The sequence below is a fragment of the Salmo salar genome, chromosome 01 (assembly GCF_965601325.2).
Source record: "Salmo salar chromosome 01, fSalSal1, whole genome shotgun sequence".
NCBI classification, from domain to species: domain Eukaryota; kingdom Metazoa; phylum Chordata; class Actinopteri; order Salmoniformes; family Salmonidae; genus Salmo; species Salmo salar.
Window position 1 is genome coordinate 28,607,776 of NC_138291.1, and position 16,046 is coordinate 28,623,821.

The window sequence follows — 16,046 nt, forward strand, 5'->3', positions numbered from 1 at the left end:
AATAATCACTGCCAAAGGTGCTTCAACAAAATACTGAGTAAAGGGTCTGAATCCTTATGGGATTGTCATATTTCAGTTTTTTATTTCTAATAAATGTGCTAATATTTAAAACAAGTCTGTTTTTGCTTTGTTGTTATGGGGTATTGTGTGTAGATTGAGGCGGAAAACAATTTTATTATTTTTAGAATAAGGCTGTAATGTAACAATGTGGAAAAAGTCAAGGGGTCTGAAATACTTACCGAATGTACTGTGTCATGTTCATGACCTAATTCATCTGTATTTTCTGTGTATTCAGTGTTTGTATTTTAACATGCTGTATTCCCTCTGCAGACCCCTGTATCTACCACTGAGGTCTCTGATGGTAGTGGAGACATTCAGCATCTCCAGCAGTGTGTCCTTAGACCACTCATCCTCCTCTCTCAGGTACTGTTGCAGCACTGGTCATGTCATTGAAATAAAATCAGCAGGGGCGTATCACTGGATGTTTCTGTATTTTGTGTTGTTTCTAGGATTATTTTGGATGAAGCAGCTTTGTTCCTCTCTGACAAGAGCAATGCCGTCTCTGTAAATCTATTGCGAGGTGAGCTGATTTCTGTTACATTTTCAATTTGAATGTCAAAGATCCTTTAGACGCTCTGACCAGTAACCCATTTGCGTTATCGCCCAGACTATGTGCAGGTGGTAGACATGGGAACATTAGAGCTGAGGATCACTGCGGTCAAACCTGGAGTGGACAGAGAATTGGTAAGAGCTGACAAACTCTGTTGATCTATGAGAAACCTGTTTCCAACAACAAGACGGCACCGTTGAGCCAATCTTCTCACTGTCTTTTGACAGACTGAGCCCAGATTTGAGCTGCGCTGTTCCAGTGATGTCATCCACATCAGAACGTGTTCAGACTCCTGTGCTGCTCTGATGAACCTCATCCAGTACGTGGCCAGCTATGGAGACCTACTGCCCCCTCCTGGGCCGGAGGCCAAGAGCACCAGCTCCAAGCAGAGCGCAAAGGTCAGCTTTTATACCCCTCAGGTACATTTATCATAGCCATTACACTATATCAAACTGTTGCCTTGAGAGTGATGAGCAGTGAATGGTCAGTGGAGAATTTGGTTTATCTGTATATTGTGAGGCACATTTATAACACAACAAAGCCATTACAATTACAGTATATCAAACTATTTTGCTGAGAGAGTAGAACAGTCTGGACTGTGTAGATAGATACAAGTGTGATTCTAAATTCTGTAGTGAGGATATGGACTCTGCTGTCTGCTGAGTTAAAATGTTGTTCATGTCTGGCCAGCCGGAGGCTCCAAGCCGGCCCCCTTCCCAGGCTCCTCTTCTCCCTGAGGCTGAGCAGCAGATGCTGCAGGACCTGATGAGTGAGGCCATGGAGGAGGCAGACAGTCAGCACATCCTGGCACTGCAGCGCAACGGTGAGACTACATACAACCACAACTATATAACATTCCCTTAATGCATAGAAGTTAATTTGACTTGACTCAACTGGTCCCACTCCCTCCTCAACCGCTACAGGAATACACGAGGAGCAGAATCAGGACCTCGACCTGCCTCGCTCTGACCTCTTCCTTTTCCCAGACGAGAGTGGGAATCTGCCACAGGAGCCGAGCCCCACATACCTCACCCTCCGCTCCCCCCTCATCACCGCTGCCCCTAACCTGGCCTCAGAGAACGACGACTTCTGTATTCTAGAGACCCCGGGCTCCAGAACAGACGTAAGAGTATGCATCTTATACAGTTATTTACTCAGCATGTTGGATAACTAGTACATTTAGTCTGTCTATTGCATTGGTGTGAAGGGTGTGTTTATTGTCTCAGGATCGGGATGAGGAGCCAGTGGTGAATAAGTTGATCCCAGACTCCATTGAGATCAAAGACAACCACTTTGGCCAGCCCCTGGACAGCAGCGACTCCAGCAGGGGAGCCCTGAACTTCCCTGTCCCAGAGGTGCGCTACCTCATCAGGGAGATCTCTGTCATCTGGCACCTCTACGGAGGGAAGGACTTTGGGAGCGCCACATTCACCTCCTCTCCTGCTAGAAGTCGGGGGTGAGTGTGTTTGTGCTTTGGACTGTTCAACTGTTCTTTATTACAACAACAATACTAGGAGATGTGATTGAACTGAGATTGTGTCAAATGACAGGATGGATAAAGAAAGAAAAGGATGTAGAGTAATGGTGAAAGGTGCATAAGATGATCAAGTGTCCTCTGTTAATGTTTGGGTTATGTTGAAGGTGTACCCCACACAGCTCCCCCTCCCAGACCCCAGTCAGACAGAGCAGGGGTGGAGGATGGGCCGGAGGAGGGCGGGGCAGGAACCTTGACGTCCTGATGGAGATCCAGCTCAGCAAGGTAAGAGGACTTCACAAGCCCTCTCCTGTAACAATACAACATGTAGGCTATGTATGCCAAATGGGATGATAAGTGCATCCTTTAGTATGAAGCTAGAGTTGAGGACCTCTTGCTCTTTTTCCAGGTGAGGTTCCAGCATGAAGTCTACCCCCAGGCCCCAATGGCCTCTGGGTCGGCGGCGGACCAGCCTAAGTCCCGGCAGGTGTTCATCGTCCAGGACCTGGAGATCAGAGACAGACTGGCCTCCTCCCATATGAACAAGTTCCTGTACCTCTACTCCAGCAAGGAGATGCCCCGCACTGCCCACTCCAACATGGTGAGAGACATTGTGCATGTACAGTAATGTCCATGTGATTGTGGTCACATTAAAGACATGATAGTGGTTAAGGCATGTTTATGCTGAATGTGTTTGTTTGTGGTTCTCTGTAGCTCAGTTGGTAGAGCATGGTGCCAGCAACGCCAGGATAGTGGGTTTTAATCCCAGAACCACTCATACTTTAAAATGTATGCCCGCGTGACTGTAAGTCACTTTGGATAAAAACGTTTGCTAAATATTACATTTTTGTTTGTTTGTTTTCTTGCAGCTAACAGTTCGGGCTCTGCACATGTGTGCAGAGACAGGTCAAGCACCCCTGGAATGCTGTCTGCGAGTCTCACTCATGCCCCTTCGTCTCAACATCGATCAGGTGAGCCAGAGATAAACGTGCTGGTTTTATCCAGTTAATCATACCTCCTTCTGAGGTTTCCAAAAATGTCAAGCCATGGAAATGTAATGCTTTCACATGCTCTCATTTAACACATTTTCAGTTATACTATTGATCCCGTTGAAATTACCCTGGCTTTTTTATTTTCTTGTAGGATGCATTGTTTTTCTTGAAAGACTTCTTTTCCAACCTTGCTGCTGAAGTTGAAATATTTTCTCCACCTGATCAAGAAGGTAAAATATCCTTGGCTAGAGGCTTGTACATTATGAACAATGTAGCCTATTGAGTAGATTTTAGGCATAGGTTATTTCATGATTTGTCTCCGAGCAAAATGTTGACCCTCAATGATGCATTTGTTGGTCTGCAGCCCTGTGTGTTTCAATGAAGAAGCCATCTGCCCCAGAGGTGTCCTGCAGCTTCACTAAGCATGGAGGTGGGAGCCAGGACCCTGGCCCCATCATCTCTGTGCCTGCCCAGAGCCGCTCCAGCTGCAGCATCAACGGCCTCACCTTATCCAGTAACAGCGACACTGGGGAGGCTGAGGCTGCCACTGCATCATCCTTCACTGACCAGCCCATCTTCTTCAGGTAGGTGTCCCTTACTCTGTAGAGGTGGACAGGCACCTGATGTCATTTGGGTTAAGGCATAACTTATCTTCATCTTACTATATGTGTTCTACACACAAATAATGAAGTGTTTGAGCTTTGCTAGCAAATTATGAAATATTTGTTTGATTTCCCTCAGAGAGTTTTGGTTTACCTCTGAAGTTCCTATTCGTCTGGATTACCATGGAAAACACGTTTCAATGGAGCAAGTATGTTGTTTTAACAATCTCTAAAAACATACTGTATACAAACACATTCAGTTTTGTGATCAGGGATTCCAGTGTTGACAGACTTGACAACTTGTGTTGTGCAGCCTACATATTGTGCAATATTTTGGTTAACAAGCGCTGATGATGGACAGTATTCAAATGCAGAAGCACATTATTTATAAATGGAGCATTTCTTACTCACAGTAGCACATTTTGCACATGTTTCTTGCACTGCTCCTCTGTTTCAGGGAACGTTTGCTGGGATTGTGATTGGGTTGACACAGCTGAATTGCTCTGAGCTGAAACTAAGGCGATTATGCTACAGACAAGGGTAGGTTTAATCAGTACCTTCATATTTGTATGATTTGTTATGACAGGATGTACCAACACTTAATTGGGTTATTCCTGATGTTAAATGATGACACACAATCTATTATGTCTAGTATAAAAAATACAGTATGCAGAAACCATAAGAACATTCTTGGTTTTCTTCCAGACTGTTGGGAGTGGATAAGCTATTTTCCTATGCAATAAATGAATGGCTGAACGACATCAAGAAGAACCAGCTGCCAGGACTGTTGGGTGGAGTGGGACCGATCCACTCGCTGGTACAGTTGGGTAAGTAGGACATGTGTAAGTTGATAAACTGGTGTTGAAGCACTAATGTATTTACCTATTAATCAGACAGTATTTTGCTTGTTCCTGAAACTACTAACTGTTTTTTTGTAAGAAGATTCTGTCTAAGCCTCTCAGAACCACACAATATATTATGACTAAGGTCATTTTGTCCACAATGGAAATGAGTCTAAGCTTTTGGTTCAACCTAAAGACTATTGTTATACATGCACTGAGTGTACAGAATATTAGGAACACCTTCCTGATATTGAGTTGCACCACCTTTTGCCCTCAGAACAGCCTCAATTTGTTGGGACATGGACTCTACAAGGTGTTGAAAGAGTTCCACAGGGATGCTGGCCCATGTTGACTCCAATGCTTCCCACAGTTGTCAAGTTGGCTGGTAGCGGATCTCCACTCCGACTTGCTTGTTCTGTCTCATCCCACAGCTCAACTGGATTGAGATCTGGTGACTGGGAAGGCCACTGCAGTAAGCTGAATTCACTGACATGTTTGTGGAACCATTCCTTGACAATCCTAGCCTTGTGGCATGGGGCATTATTCTTCTGATAAAATCAATTTGCAGGTGGATACACTGCTGCCATGAAGGGATGCACCTGATTGGCAATGATGTTCAAATATCCCGTGGCATTCAAACGTTGCTCCACTTTTATCACGGGGCCCAATGTGTGCCATGAAAACAAACCTCACACCATTACCATCAGCCTGCAATGTTCACATGTGGCATGAAGGATGCATGTACTCATTCTCCATACCCTAGTCCTCCCATCAGCGTGAACCAGCAGGAACCAGGATTCATCAGACCAGGCAATGTTTTTCACATTCTCCAGTGTCCAGTGTTTTCGTTCCTTAGCCCACTCCAACTGCAGTTTCTTGTTTTTTGCTGAAAGAAGTGGAACTCTGTAAGGTCGTCGGCTGCCATACCCCATTCGTGTCAAGGTATGACGAGTTGTGCATTCTTTTATGGGTCTTTAAGCAACAATTTTGTACTGGCCTGTCAGTTGACTAACTGTAGTCCATCAGTTGCTCTGCACAATTCGTGGCAGTCTCCTTAGTACTCTTTCATCAATGACCCATTTTCGACCATTGGTCGAATGTTTTGTACACTCAGTGTATATCAGAGTATGTTAATGTGTAGATGTCTTAATAAACCAAAGTCAAATCAGAAATCCTGATCTAATCAGCCTTTTTTGCATTAACCAAATAACACGTTTCCTTTTCCTCCTCCTTGTGTTCAGTCCAGGGATTTAGGGACCTGGTGTGGCTCCCGATAGAGCAGTACCGGAAGGATGGTCGGGTTGTACGGGGATTGCAGCGTGGTACTGCCTCCTTTGGAACCTCCACAGCTATGGCTGCTCTGGAACTTACCAACCGCATGGTGCGGACTATCCAAGTAAAGAAAAATCACCCCAGTCCAGAAATACATATATAGGTTGTAACTGTCCTGCATCTCTTTTCAACTTCTGTGTTACAAGTTTATCAGGCTCCATGTAATGCAAAACTATTTGTTTGATTTGTGCTCTTCAGGCAGCAGCAGAAACGGCCTATGACATGGTATCTACAGGATCCGATGAGAGGGAGACAAAGAGAATAAAACGGTTCTCTCATTACAGATTGTCTCATCAGCCAGTTGATCTCCGGGAAGGTGTAGCCAATGCTTACAGTGTTGTAAAAGAGGTAACTTCCATGATGCTAACATTTTGCATCTCATCTGCTTGTAGTGCTGCTTAAAGTGTTACACACTACAAGATTGAATACAGGATGAAGTTACCTGTCAGGACTGTAATAAATCATGCTCAATATTCGTATTCCCCACAGGGAATCACGGACACTGCTCTGACCATCTATGACACGGCCACGCGTGAGCACGAGCAGCGTGGGATGACCGGGGCAGTGGGTGGGGTCGTTCGACAGCTCCCCCCATCTGTGGTCAAGCCTCTCATCATGGCCACCGAGGCTACCTCCAACGTGCTGGGGGGCATGAGGAACCAGATTCACCCAGACGCACGCCAGGAAGAATCCCAGAAATGGCGGCAAGGGGAGGAGTGATGGCCGACCGCTTTCCAATGACTGAACTGATGGTTGTTCAGAATCAGAGGGAAGTGTATTTTCCCTCAAAGAAAACACTCCCTCAACTGTTGCAAGGCCTGATGAGTATTACAAGCTGGAAGGATCTGGCTCTGCAGATGTAATTACTTTTTGAGGTAAAATGGAGTGTCGCTGAAAAGTCAGCACCGGTGTAAATGAAACACAATTAGACTTGTGGCGGTTGGACTAGTGTGAATCAGCTTGTGTTACCTTTTATATCACATTTTCTCTTGCAGTGCCTTCATGGTAATATTATGCTGTTGTACTACCATATGTTAGACAGAGGGACTTGGAAGAGCAGCTAGTGTGCAGAGTCAGAGGTCACTGTGCCATACTGTAGATCATAATTGATCACCTTGGCTATAGGATTGCTATAGGATAGGACTGGCTTGTTTTGAATGTTGAGAATCTTTCCATAATGGTAACAGTAGTGCATCATATCCTAACATGGGACAGAGATGAGGAGTGGTGTCAGAAAGAGATGAGTACAGCACGTCTGTAGTTTGTCATATTCAATATTCGCTTATCCTAATTTGTGTCAAATAACACTAATATCTCAACGAGATGCTGTAAGCTGTGTACCATGTATATGTGTGGGCTTTATAACTAACTATTCTATGTAACATTTCTTGCAGACAGCATCCTAAAAGACATTCTCAGCATTGTGTAGTGTGTTGTATAGATCAGCATTGTCAATTACAACTGATGTTGTAACTGTGACCAGTAAAATGGGGGTGCTAGATGTTTTTCTGATTATGGCTGTTTAGTGACTCTGAAATACATTATAAGAGCATTGCAGGCTACAGTCTTGTGGTACAATTGTCTATGTAGCATTTTTTTTTTGTGGTCATGTTTAAATTGACATTTTATAAATATGAAATTGAGAAGCAGTCTGTGTCCATCTAGATTACACATTTCACTTAAATGTCACTATACTTTTCCCTAAATCCGCTTGTGCTGTCTGGTACTTAGTTTTGTGCTGTCTGCTACTTAGTCTTGTGCTGTCTGCCACTTAGTCTTAAATATCATGCCCATGTTTGCAATATTGTTTGTAGGCATCTATGCTTATTTTGGAGATGGCTGATATGATAATTGTGATGCAGCCTTTAAATATGCTCTACATCCCTGAGTTGTTTTGGACAACGGTTCAATACAAAAATGTAAATAACTGTTAATGTAATGGGAATTGTAATGTATGTGATAAGATAATATTGTTTATTGTACAGTTGATCTTCACAAGTTGTATTAAAATCATATATTCTTTAAAAGGGAAATAAACTATTTAATGTCCACTGAAATATCTTGCCTCTTGAGAAGCCAAAGTTATTCCCTTCATAATAATGGTCATCAGTGGAGGCAAAAAAATAGGACACACCCACAGGTTGGTTACCATAGAAACAGTGGGGAAGCAACAAACGGGACAGAGTTGGTAAGTTTGTTGCACTCGCATACCATTCTTATGTAAATAATGATACAATATTGTAACATTGCACTGTCATACAATGTGTCAAGTAAACACTGAAACATTGATTTTATCCTCCACTCTGCAGAACTTTTCAGATGGACTTCACTGTAAATCTTAACAGCCTTGGCTTCGAGTGTGGATTAAGTGAATATGAAAAAGAATTCATATTCCTTCGTGCACGCGCTACTGGATTGACTGTATGTGGATGTGTACATGCAGCATTCTTATGCAAACTTGCATATTCATTGAGGTATGCTTGGAAACTCACAACACAATATCCCACACAATACAGTACAACACTCTAGGCCAGTGGTCACCAACCTTGTCTGAGTCAAGATCACCTTCGCAGTCAAAAAGCAAACTGAGCTCTACTGCTCAGATTTTAATTTTTGTTTTTACATTAACCTCACACAAACAGTTTTGTAAGAATGAGGTTTGGGTAGTAGGCCTAATACATTAACACAGCATATTGGCTATATGATTGGCCTGCCAATATTGTTATTCAGACCATATTATATTTCAAAACTCGAGCTTTGATAACAAAATATATAAGTTTAGCACAGTGAGGCACTGTGAAGCGTGAATGTAAATTATTAGCTTTTATAATTTTACTGGACTTATGGTACCTGCATCTGATAGTCAACGACATCAAATCACGAGGTCAGTGATCTTCAGGTCGAAAAGTCAGAGCTCTAGAAAGGTGTCCGAGTTGGAATTCCGAGTTGGATGACCGTTCAAAACGTTTTTTTCCCAACCGCCTCTCACCGTCCCTGCTCTCTCCTTTCCTCCGGTGAGACTGACCAGAGAGAGAGGACACCGTCTTCCACCTGATGGTGAAACTCGAGTCACACCGCATCTGCCTCATGCACAAATTCATGTTGTTCATATGACCAGAGAAAGTTAAATATTCCTTAATATTAAAATCGACACGACGAGCTGCTAATAATAATAAAACGCTGGGCTATAGAAACTTGGCTACTCATTCATTGCAGCCCGAGCGGAAGTACGGAGAATGGCGTTTTGTAATAGTGTTGAATAAAAACAGTGACAGTGCTGAATATGAACTCACTCATAAAAACGGCAGCTCTTTGCTGTATTCGTTGACAGTCGCTCTGTGGTCATGGTTTTAAAAGTTATTCAATCTTACGTAGGTTAGTAGCCTATTAAACTTCGCTGTGGCCAGGGCCATGGAAGCTCTGTGGCCACTGTGATTTGAGCTATCCGATTGGGCAGTGCATAGGTGCACTCGATTTAGTCTGTCGGGTAGGTGGAGTTTGTTTCATGGGAACACTTTTCTACCCGGTGCGCAGGACTTTTGAATCAAGTGCACCTACCACAACAGCTCAGCACGATTTAAAAAAAGGAGCGCAAGCCTTTATCGTTCGTTGGCTTTTCTACAGAAATATTTGGCGATTGACTATGAATGCCTTGAAGATCGACAAGTTGGCGACCACTATGTCTAGGCAATCATTTTGTTAGGCCTACTTAAAAAATAATAATAATATATATATATAAATATATATATATACACAGTTGAAGTCGGAAGTTTACATACACTTAGGTTGGAGTCATTAAAACTAGTTTTTCTACCACTCCACAAATTTCTTGTTAACAAACTATATTTTTGGCAAGTTGGTTAGGACATCTACTTTGTGCATGACACAAGTCATTTTTCCAACAATTGTTTGCAGACAGATTATATCACTTATAATTCACTGTATCACAATTCCAGTGGGTCAGAAGTTTACATACATTAAGTTGACTGTGCCTTTAAACAGCTTGGAAAATTACAGAAAATGATGTCATGGCTTTAGAAGCTTCTGATAGGCTAATTGACATCATCTGAGTCAATTGGAGGTGAACCTGTGGATGTATTTCAAGGCCTACCTTCAAACTCAGTGCCTCTTTGCTTGACATCATGGGAAAATCAAAAGAAATCAGCCAAGACCAAGTCTGGTTCATCCTTGGGAGCAATTTCCAAATGCCTGAAGGTACCACGTTCATCTGTACAAACAATAGTACGCAAGTATAAACACCATGGGACCACGCAGCCGTCATACCGCTCAGGAAGGAGATGCATTCTGTCTCCTAGAGATGAACATACTTTGGTGTGAAAAGTGCAAATCAATCCCAGAACAACAGCAAAGGACCTTGTGAAGCTGCTGGAGGAAACAGGCATAAAAGTATCTATATCAACAGTAAAACGAGTCCTATATCGACATAACCTGAAAGGCCGCTCAGCAAGGAAGAAGCCACTGCTCCAAAACCACCATAAAAAAGCCAGGCTATGGTTTGCAACTGCACATGGGGACAAAAATTGTACATTTTGGAGAAATGTCCTCTGGTCTGATGAAACAAAAATAGAACTGTTTGGCCATAATGACCATCGTTATGTTTGGAGGAAAGAGGGGGAGGCTTGCTAGCCGAAGAACACCATCCCAACCGTGAAGCACAGGGGTGGCAGCATCATGTTTTGGGGGTGCTTTGCTGCAGGAGGGACTGGTGCACTTCACAAAATAGATGGCATCATGAGGGTGGAAAATTATGTGGATATATTGAAGCAACATCTCAAGACATCAGTCAGGAAGTTAAAGCTTGGTCCCAAATGGGTCTTCCAAATGGACAATGACCCCAAGCATACTTTCAAAGTTGTGGCAAAATGGCTTAAGGACAACAAAGTCAAGGTATCGGAGTGGCTATCACAAAGCCCTGACCTCAATCCTATAGAAAATGTGTGGGCAGAACTGAAAAAGTGTGTGCAAGCAAGGAGGCCTACAAACCTGACTCAGTTACACCAGCTCTGTCAGGAGGAATATGCCAACATTTATCCAACTTACTGTGGGAAGGTTGTGGAAGGCTACCCGAAATGTTTGACCCAAGTTAAACAATTTAAAGGCAATACTACCAAATATTAAATGAGTGTATGTAAACTTCTGACCCACTGGGAATGTGATGACAGAAATAAAAGCTGAAATAAATCATTCTCTCTACTATTATTCTGACATTTCACATTCTTAAAATAAAGTGGTGATTCTAACTGACCTAAGACAGGACATTTTTACATGGATTAAATGTCAGGAATTGTGAAAAACTGAGTTTAAATGTATTTGGCTAAGGTGTATGTAAACTTCCGACTTCAACAGTATATATACAGTGGGGAGAACAAGTATTTGATACACTGCCGATTTTTCAGGTTTTACTACTTACAAAGCATGTAGAGGTCTGTAATTTTTATCATAGGTACACTTCAACTGTGAGAGACGGAATCTAAAACAGAAATCCAGAAAATCACATTGTATGATTTTTAAGTAATTAATTTGTATTTTATTGCATGACATAAGTATTTGATCACCTACCAACCAGTAAGAATTCCGGCTCTCACAGACCTGTTAGTTTTTCTTTAAGAAGCCCTCCTGTTCTCCACTCATTACCTGCATTAACTGCACCTGTTTGAACTCGTTACCTGTATAAAAGACACCTGTCCACACACTCAATCAAACAGACGCCAACCTCCCCACAATGGCCAAGACCAGAGAGCTGTGTAAGGACATCAGGGATAAAATTGTAGACCTGCACAAGGCTGGGATGGGCTACAGGACAATAGGCAAGCAGCTTGGTGAGAAGGCAACAACTGTTGGCGCAATTATTAGAAAATGGAAGAAGTTCAAGATGACGGTCAATCACCCTCGGTCTGGGGCTCCATGCAAGATCGCACCTCGTGGGGCATCAATGATCATGAGGAAGGTGAGGGATCAGCCCAGAACTACACGGCAGGACCTGGTCAATGACCTGAAGAGAGCTGGGACCACAGTCTCAAAGAAAACCATTAGTAACACACTATGCCGTCATGGATTAAAATCCTGCAGTGCACGCAAGGTCCCCCTGCTCAAGCCAGCGCATGTCCAGGCCCGTCTGAAGTTTGCCAATGACCATCTGGATGATCCAGAGGAGAAATGGGAGAAGGTCATGTGGTCTGATGAGACAAAAATAGAGCTTTTTGGTCTAAACTCCACTCGCCGTGTTTTCAGGAAGAAGAAGGATGAGTACAACCCCAAGAATTACCATCCCAACCGTCAAGCATGGAGGTGGAAACATCATCATTCTTTGGGGATGCTTTTCTGCAAAGGGGATAGGACGACTGCACCATATTGAGGGGAGGATGGATGGGGCCATGTATCGCGAGATCTTGGTCAACAACCTCCTTCCCTCAGTAAGAGCATTGAAGATGGGTCGTGGCTGGGTCTTCCAGCATGACAACAACCCGAAACACACAACCAGGGCAACTAAGGAGTGGCTCCGTAAGAAGCATCTCAAGGTCCTGGAGTGGCCTAGCCAGTCTCCAGACCTGAACCCAGTTGAAAATCTTTGGAGGGAGCTGAAAGTCCGTATTGCCCAGCGACAGCCCCGAAACCTGAAGGATCTGGAGAAGGTCTGTATGGAGGAGTGGGCCAAAATCCCTGCTGCAGTGTGTGCAAATCTGGTCAAGAACTACAGGAAACGTATGATCTCTGTAATTGCAAACAAAGGTTTCTGTACCAAATATTAAGTTCTGCTTTTCTGATGTATCAAATACTTATGTCATGCAATACAATGCAAATTAATTACTTAAAAATCATTCAATGTGATTTTCTGGATTTTTGTTTTAGATTCCGTCTCTCACAGTTGAAGTGTACCTATGATAAAAAATTACAGACCTCTACATGCTTTGTAAGTAGGAAAACCTGCAAAAGTGTTAAACAATTCTAAATATTTATATTTGAGATTCTTCAAATAGCCAGCCTTTGCCTTGATGACAGCTTTGCACACTCTTGGCATTCTCAACCAGCTTCATGAGGTAGTCACTTGGAATGCATTTCAATTAACAAGTGTGCATTGTTAAAAGTTCATTTTGTGGAATTTATTTCCTTAATGTATTTTGAGCCAGTCAGTTGAATTGTGACAAGGTATGTGTGGTATACAGAAGATAGCCCTATTTGGTAAAAGACCAAGTCCATATTATGGCAAGAAAACCTCAAATAATTAAAACGAAATGACAGTCCATCATTACTTTAACACATGAAGGTCAGTCAATCTGGAAAATTTCAAGAACTTTTAAAGTTTCTTCAAGTGCAGTCACAAAAACCATCAAGCGCAATGATGAAACTGGCTCTCATGAAGACCGCTACAGGAAAGGAAGACCCAGAGTTACCTCTACTGCAGAGGATAAGTTCATTAGAGTTACCAGCCTCAGAAATTGCAGCCCAAATAAATGCTTCACAGAGTTCAGGTAATAGACACACCTCAACATCAACTGTTCAGAGGAGACTGCGTGAATCAGGCCTTCATGGTCGAATTGCTGCAAAGAAATCACTACTAAAGGACACCAATAATAAGAAGAGACTTGCTTGGGCCAAGAAACCCAAGCAATGGACATTAGACCAGTGGAAATCTGTCCTTTGCTCTGATGAGTCCAAATTGGACATTTTTTATTCCAACCGCTGTGTCTTCGTGAGAGACAGAGCAGGTGAACGGATGATCTCCACATATGTCGTTCCCACCATGAAGCATAGAGGAAGAGGTGTGATGTTGTGGTGGTGCTTTGTTGGTGACACTGTCAGTGATTTATTTAGAATTCAAGGTACACTTAATCAGCATGGCTACCACAGAATTCTGCAGCAATACGCCATCCCATCTGCTTTGCGTTTAGTGGGACTATCTTTAGTTTTTCAACAGGATAATGACCCAACACACCCCCAGGCTATGTAAGGGATATTTGTCCAAGAAGGAGAGCGATGAAGTGCTGCATCAGATGAGCTGGCATACACAATCACCCGACCTCAACCCAATTGAGATGGTTTGGGATGAGTTGGACCGCAGAGTGAAGGAAAAGCAGCCAACAAGTGCTCAGCATATGTGGGAATTCCTTCAAGACTGTTGGAAAAGCATTCCTCATGAAGCTGGTTGAGAGAATGCGAAGAGTTTGTAAAGCTGTCATCAAGACAAAGGGTGGCTACTTCTAAAAATCAGTTTAACACTTTTTTGGTTACTACTTGATTCCATATGTGTAATTTCATAGTTTTGATGTCTTCACTATTATTCTAAATGTAGAAAATAGTAAAAATGAAGAAAAACCTTTGAATGAGTAGGTGTGTCCAAACTTTTGTCTGGTACTGTATATATGAAAAATTCTAACAGTAAAACACAATTTCTTTTTTGTTGAGAAAGCATTGGCCTACCAAGACAAATTGAAGATATAGATATGGTTTTACTGCCATCAAATGTATCTAAAAAAGGAAAAGGTCTGACTGTTGGTGTGCTTGGAGGGGGACACATTGGAAAACAGTTGGTCCAAGTGCTTCTTGAAAAGAATGGCCTAAAACCGTCACAAATCAACATTTCCTCAAGGAGGCCTGAAACTCTAGGTAATTGAAAAATAAAATGAAAGGAACAAATGGCATGAACTACAAATATAACAATGTAGTGAATGTAATATATTTTCATTTTGTAAATAACAGAGGAATTTGTGAAGAGGGGTATCATGTGTTACTTTGACAACCAGCGATTGGTTGCCTGGGCAGATGTGCTGTTCCTCTGTTGCCTTCCCTCTCACCTACCCAAGGTGTGTGCAGAGCTCCAATCCCACATACCAAAGCACTGCCTGGTGTACAGCTTCCTCTCTGCCGTACCTTTAAACAGGTAAAAACACATTTTAAAAATCCCCAAAACCCTTGTGTTATTGGCAAGAAATATTACCTGCTGTTCAAATCATTGTCCCCAAAAAATGTCCTCAAAAACTCATATCTTTGTATTACTTCATCCACACCTGCTGGATTCTATATTATGTTGTGTTTTTTTAAAGATTGGCACAGCTCCTTGGTCACAGCTTCATTCTCAAACCACAGTATGAGTTTGTGGCTTGTGACTCTGTCAACATGTGGCTTTCCCGAGGTCATGTGACCGTGGCTTTGAAAGACCCAAAAGTTATAGATGCATCCTGTCCTCTTGCCATGAGAGGTAGATAATTATTGGTGTGAACACTTACTGCATATTTACTGTATGAAATGTAAATGTCTGATGGTATATTGAGACATACAAGATAGGATATCTGATACATTTTCATATTTAGGTGGCCTCTGTCTGGATCCAAAGTGGCTGTTTGGGTTGTTGTACAGTCTCTTGAACATGTGCACCGCGGCAAATGTGGGATCCACTGAAGCTCTTGGGCTGATCAATGAGCTGTTCCAGTTAAAAGGTCCAGGCACTGTGGCATTCATCCTGAATAATTTTGTCAATTCCTCCTATGCATCTTCCCTGACACCAGATGAGTGAGTTTTCATTTTGCACACATTTTGTACAAAGGGTTTTTCTTATGAGAAAAGTTAACTTGCATATTTAATGTAACCTGTGTTGAAACTCAAACACACAGGAATAGAAAGACAAACATATACTTTAAAAAAAAAACACAAATGAATGATTAGGCTAACTAACCATACTTTTTAATTTGTCTCCCATGTCAAGGTCTTTCCCCTGGATTAATTTAGTTGATGTTCAGGCTAAGGAGACACCATTATCATGCTTCATATCAAGAAATAACAGTATGCAGGGTTGTCTCTCTGCTCTATACAATTCAGTAATGGTGGATCCACTGAAAGGAAAGAAAGAGACTGGAAAACCCAAAGACGGAACTCTGTCTGTCATAACACCAAGTCATTGTAAAAAATCTGATTTTGTGTGATGTTGATTTACTCTCAAACTGTAACAGAATAAAATAAAGGGATTGAGTATATTTTTTATCAGAGAAATTAATGTACCCTTCAAAATGTATAACAATCTCAGGTTATCATCAGGGCATAGGAATAAGGATGGGGACCATCCATCCATCCATCATCAACCAACACCAGGCAATCATTTCGCCACTGCTTTATTCAGTGTTCATTCAGTAATGAACATTTTGACGTGTCAGTCACGGTAATATTACTGTAGCCTTAGGT

At 42.3% G+C, this 16,046-nt stretch overlaps 2 protein-coding genes across 14 annotated transcripts in view; both read left to right on the top strand.

Moving 5' to 3' along the window:
• The window catches only part of LOC106591759 (autophagy-related protein 2 homolog B), a 30,835-nt gene extending 22,926 nt beyond the window's left edge, over nt 1–7,909 (top strand). For 4 of the 13 annotated variants that reach the window (XM_045716172.2, XM_045716173.2, XM_045716177.2 and 1 more), the window contains exons 26-43: nt 331–423; nt 510–580; nt 668–744; nt 838–1,029; nt 1,301–1,433; nt 1,534–1,739; nt 1,837–2,066; nt 2,252–2,369; nt 2,494–2,685; nt 2,954–3,055; nt 3,228–3,306; nt 3,441–3,660; nt 3,818–3,887; nt 4,136–4,218; nt 4,384–4,505; nt 5,762–5,916; nt 6,051–6,200; nt 6,342–7,909. In XM_045716172.2, the coding sequence (XP_045572128.2) occupies nt 331–423; nt 510–580; nt 668–744; nt 838–1,029; nt 1,301–1,433; nt 1,534–1,739; nt 1,837–2,066; nt 2,252–2,369; nt 2,494–2,685; nt 2,954–3,055; nt 3,228–3,306; nt 3,441–3,660; nt 3,818–3,887; nt 4,136–4,218; nt 4,384–4,505; nt 5,762–5,916; nt 6,051–6,200; nt 6,342–6,572 (2,524 nt within the window). In that variant the 3' untranslated portion in view covers nt 6,573–7,909. Of the gene's footprint in view, nt 1–330; nt 424–509; nt 581–667; nt 745–837; nt 1,030–1,300; nt 1,434–1,533; nt 1,740–1,836; nt 2,067–2,251; nt 2,370–2,493; nt 2,686–2,953; nt 3,056–3,227; nt 3,307–3,440; nt 3,661–3,817; nt 3,888–4,135; nt 4,219–4,383; nt 4,506–4,797; nt 5,463–5,761; nt 5,917–6,050; nt 6,201–6,341 lie in introns of those variants that run through there. The other 9 variants (XM_014183148.3, XM_014183548.3, XR_006769422.2 and 6 more) reach the window with 8 other exon arrangements.
• Nucleotides 7,910–8,002: 93 nt separating this feature from the next.
• noxred1 (NADP-dependent oxidoreductase domain containing 1) lies at nt 8,003–15,841 on the top strand. Its single transcript, XM_014183830.3, has 7 exons — nt 8,003–8,040; nt 8,162–8,326; nt 14,281–14,477; nt 14,571–14,751; nt 14,915–15,069; nt 15,182–15,380; nt 15,574–15,841. Exons 2-7 carry the CDS (start codon nt 8,172–8,174, stop codon nt 15,788–15,790), a joined length of 1,104 nt encoding a protein of 367 aa, XP_014039305.1. The 5' UTR covers nt 8,003–8,040; nt 8,162–8,171; the 3' UTR covers nt 15,791–15,841.
• The last annotated feature ends 205 nt before the right edge of the window (nt 15,842–16,046 follow it).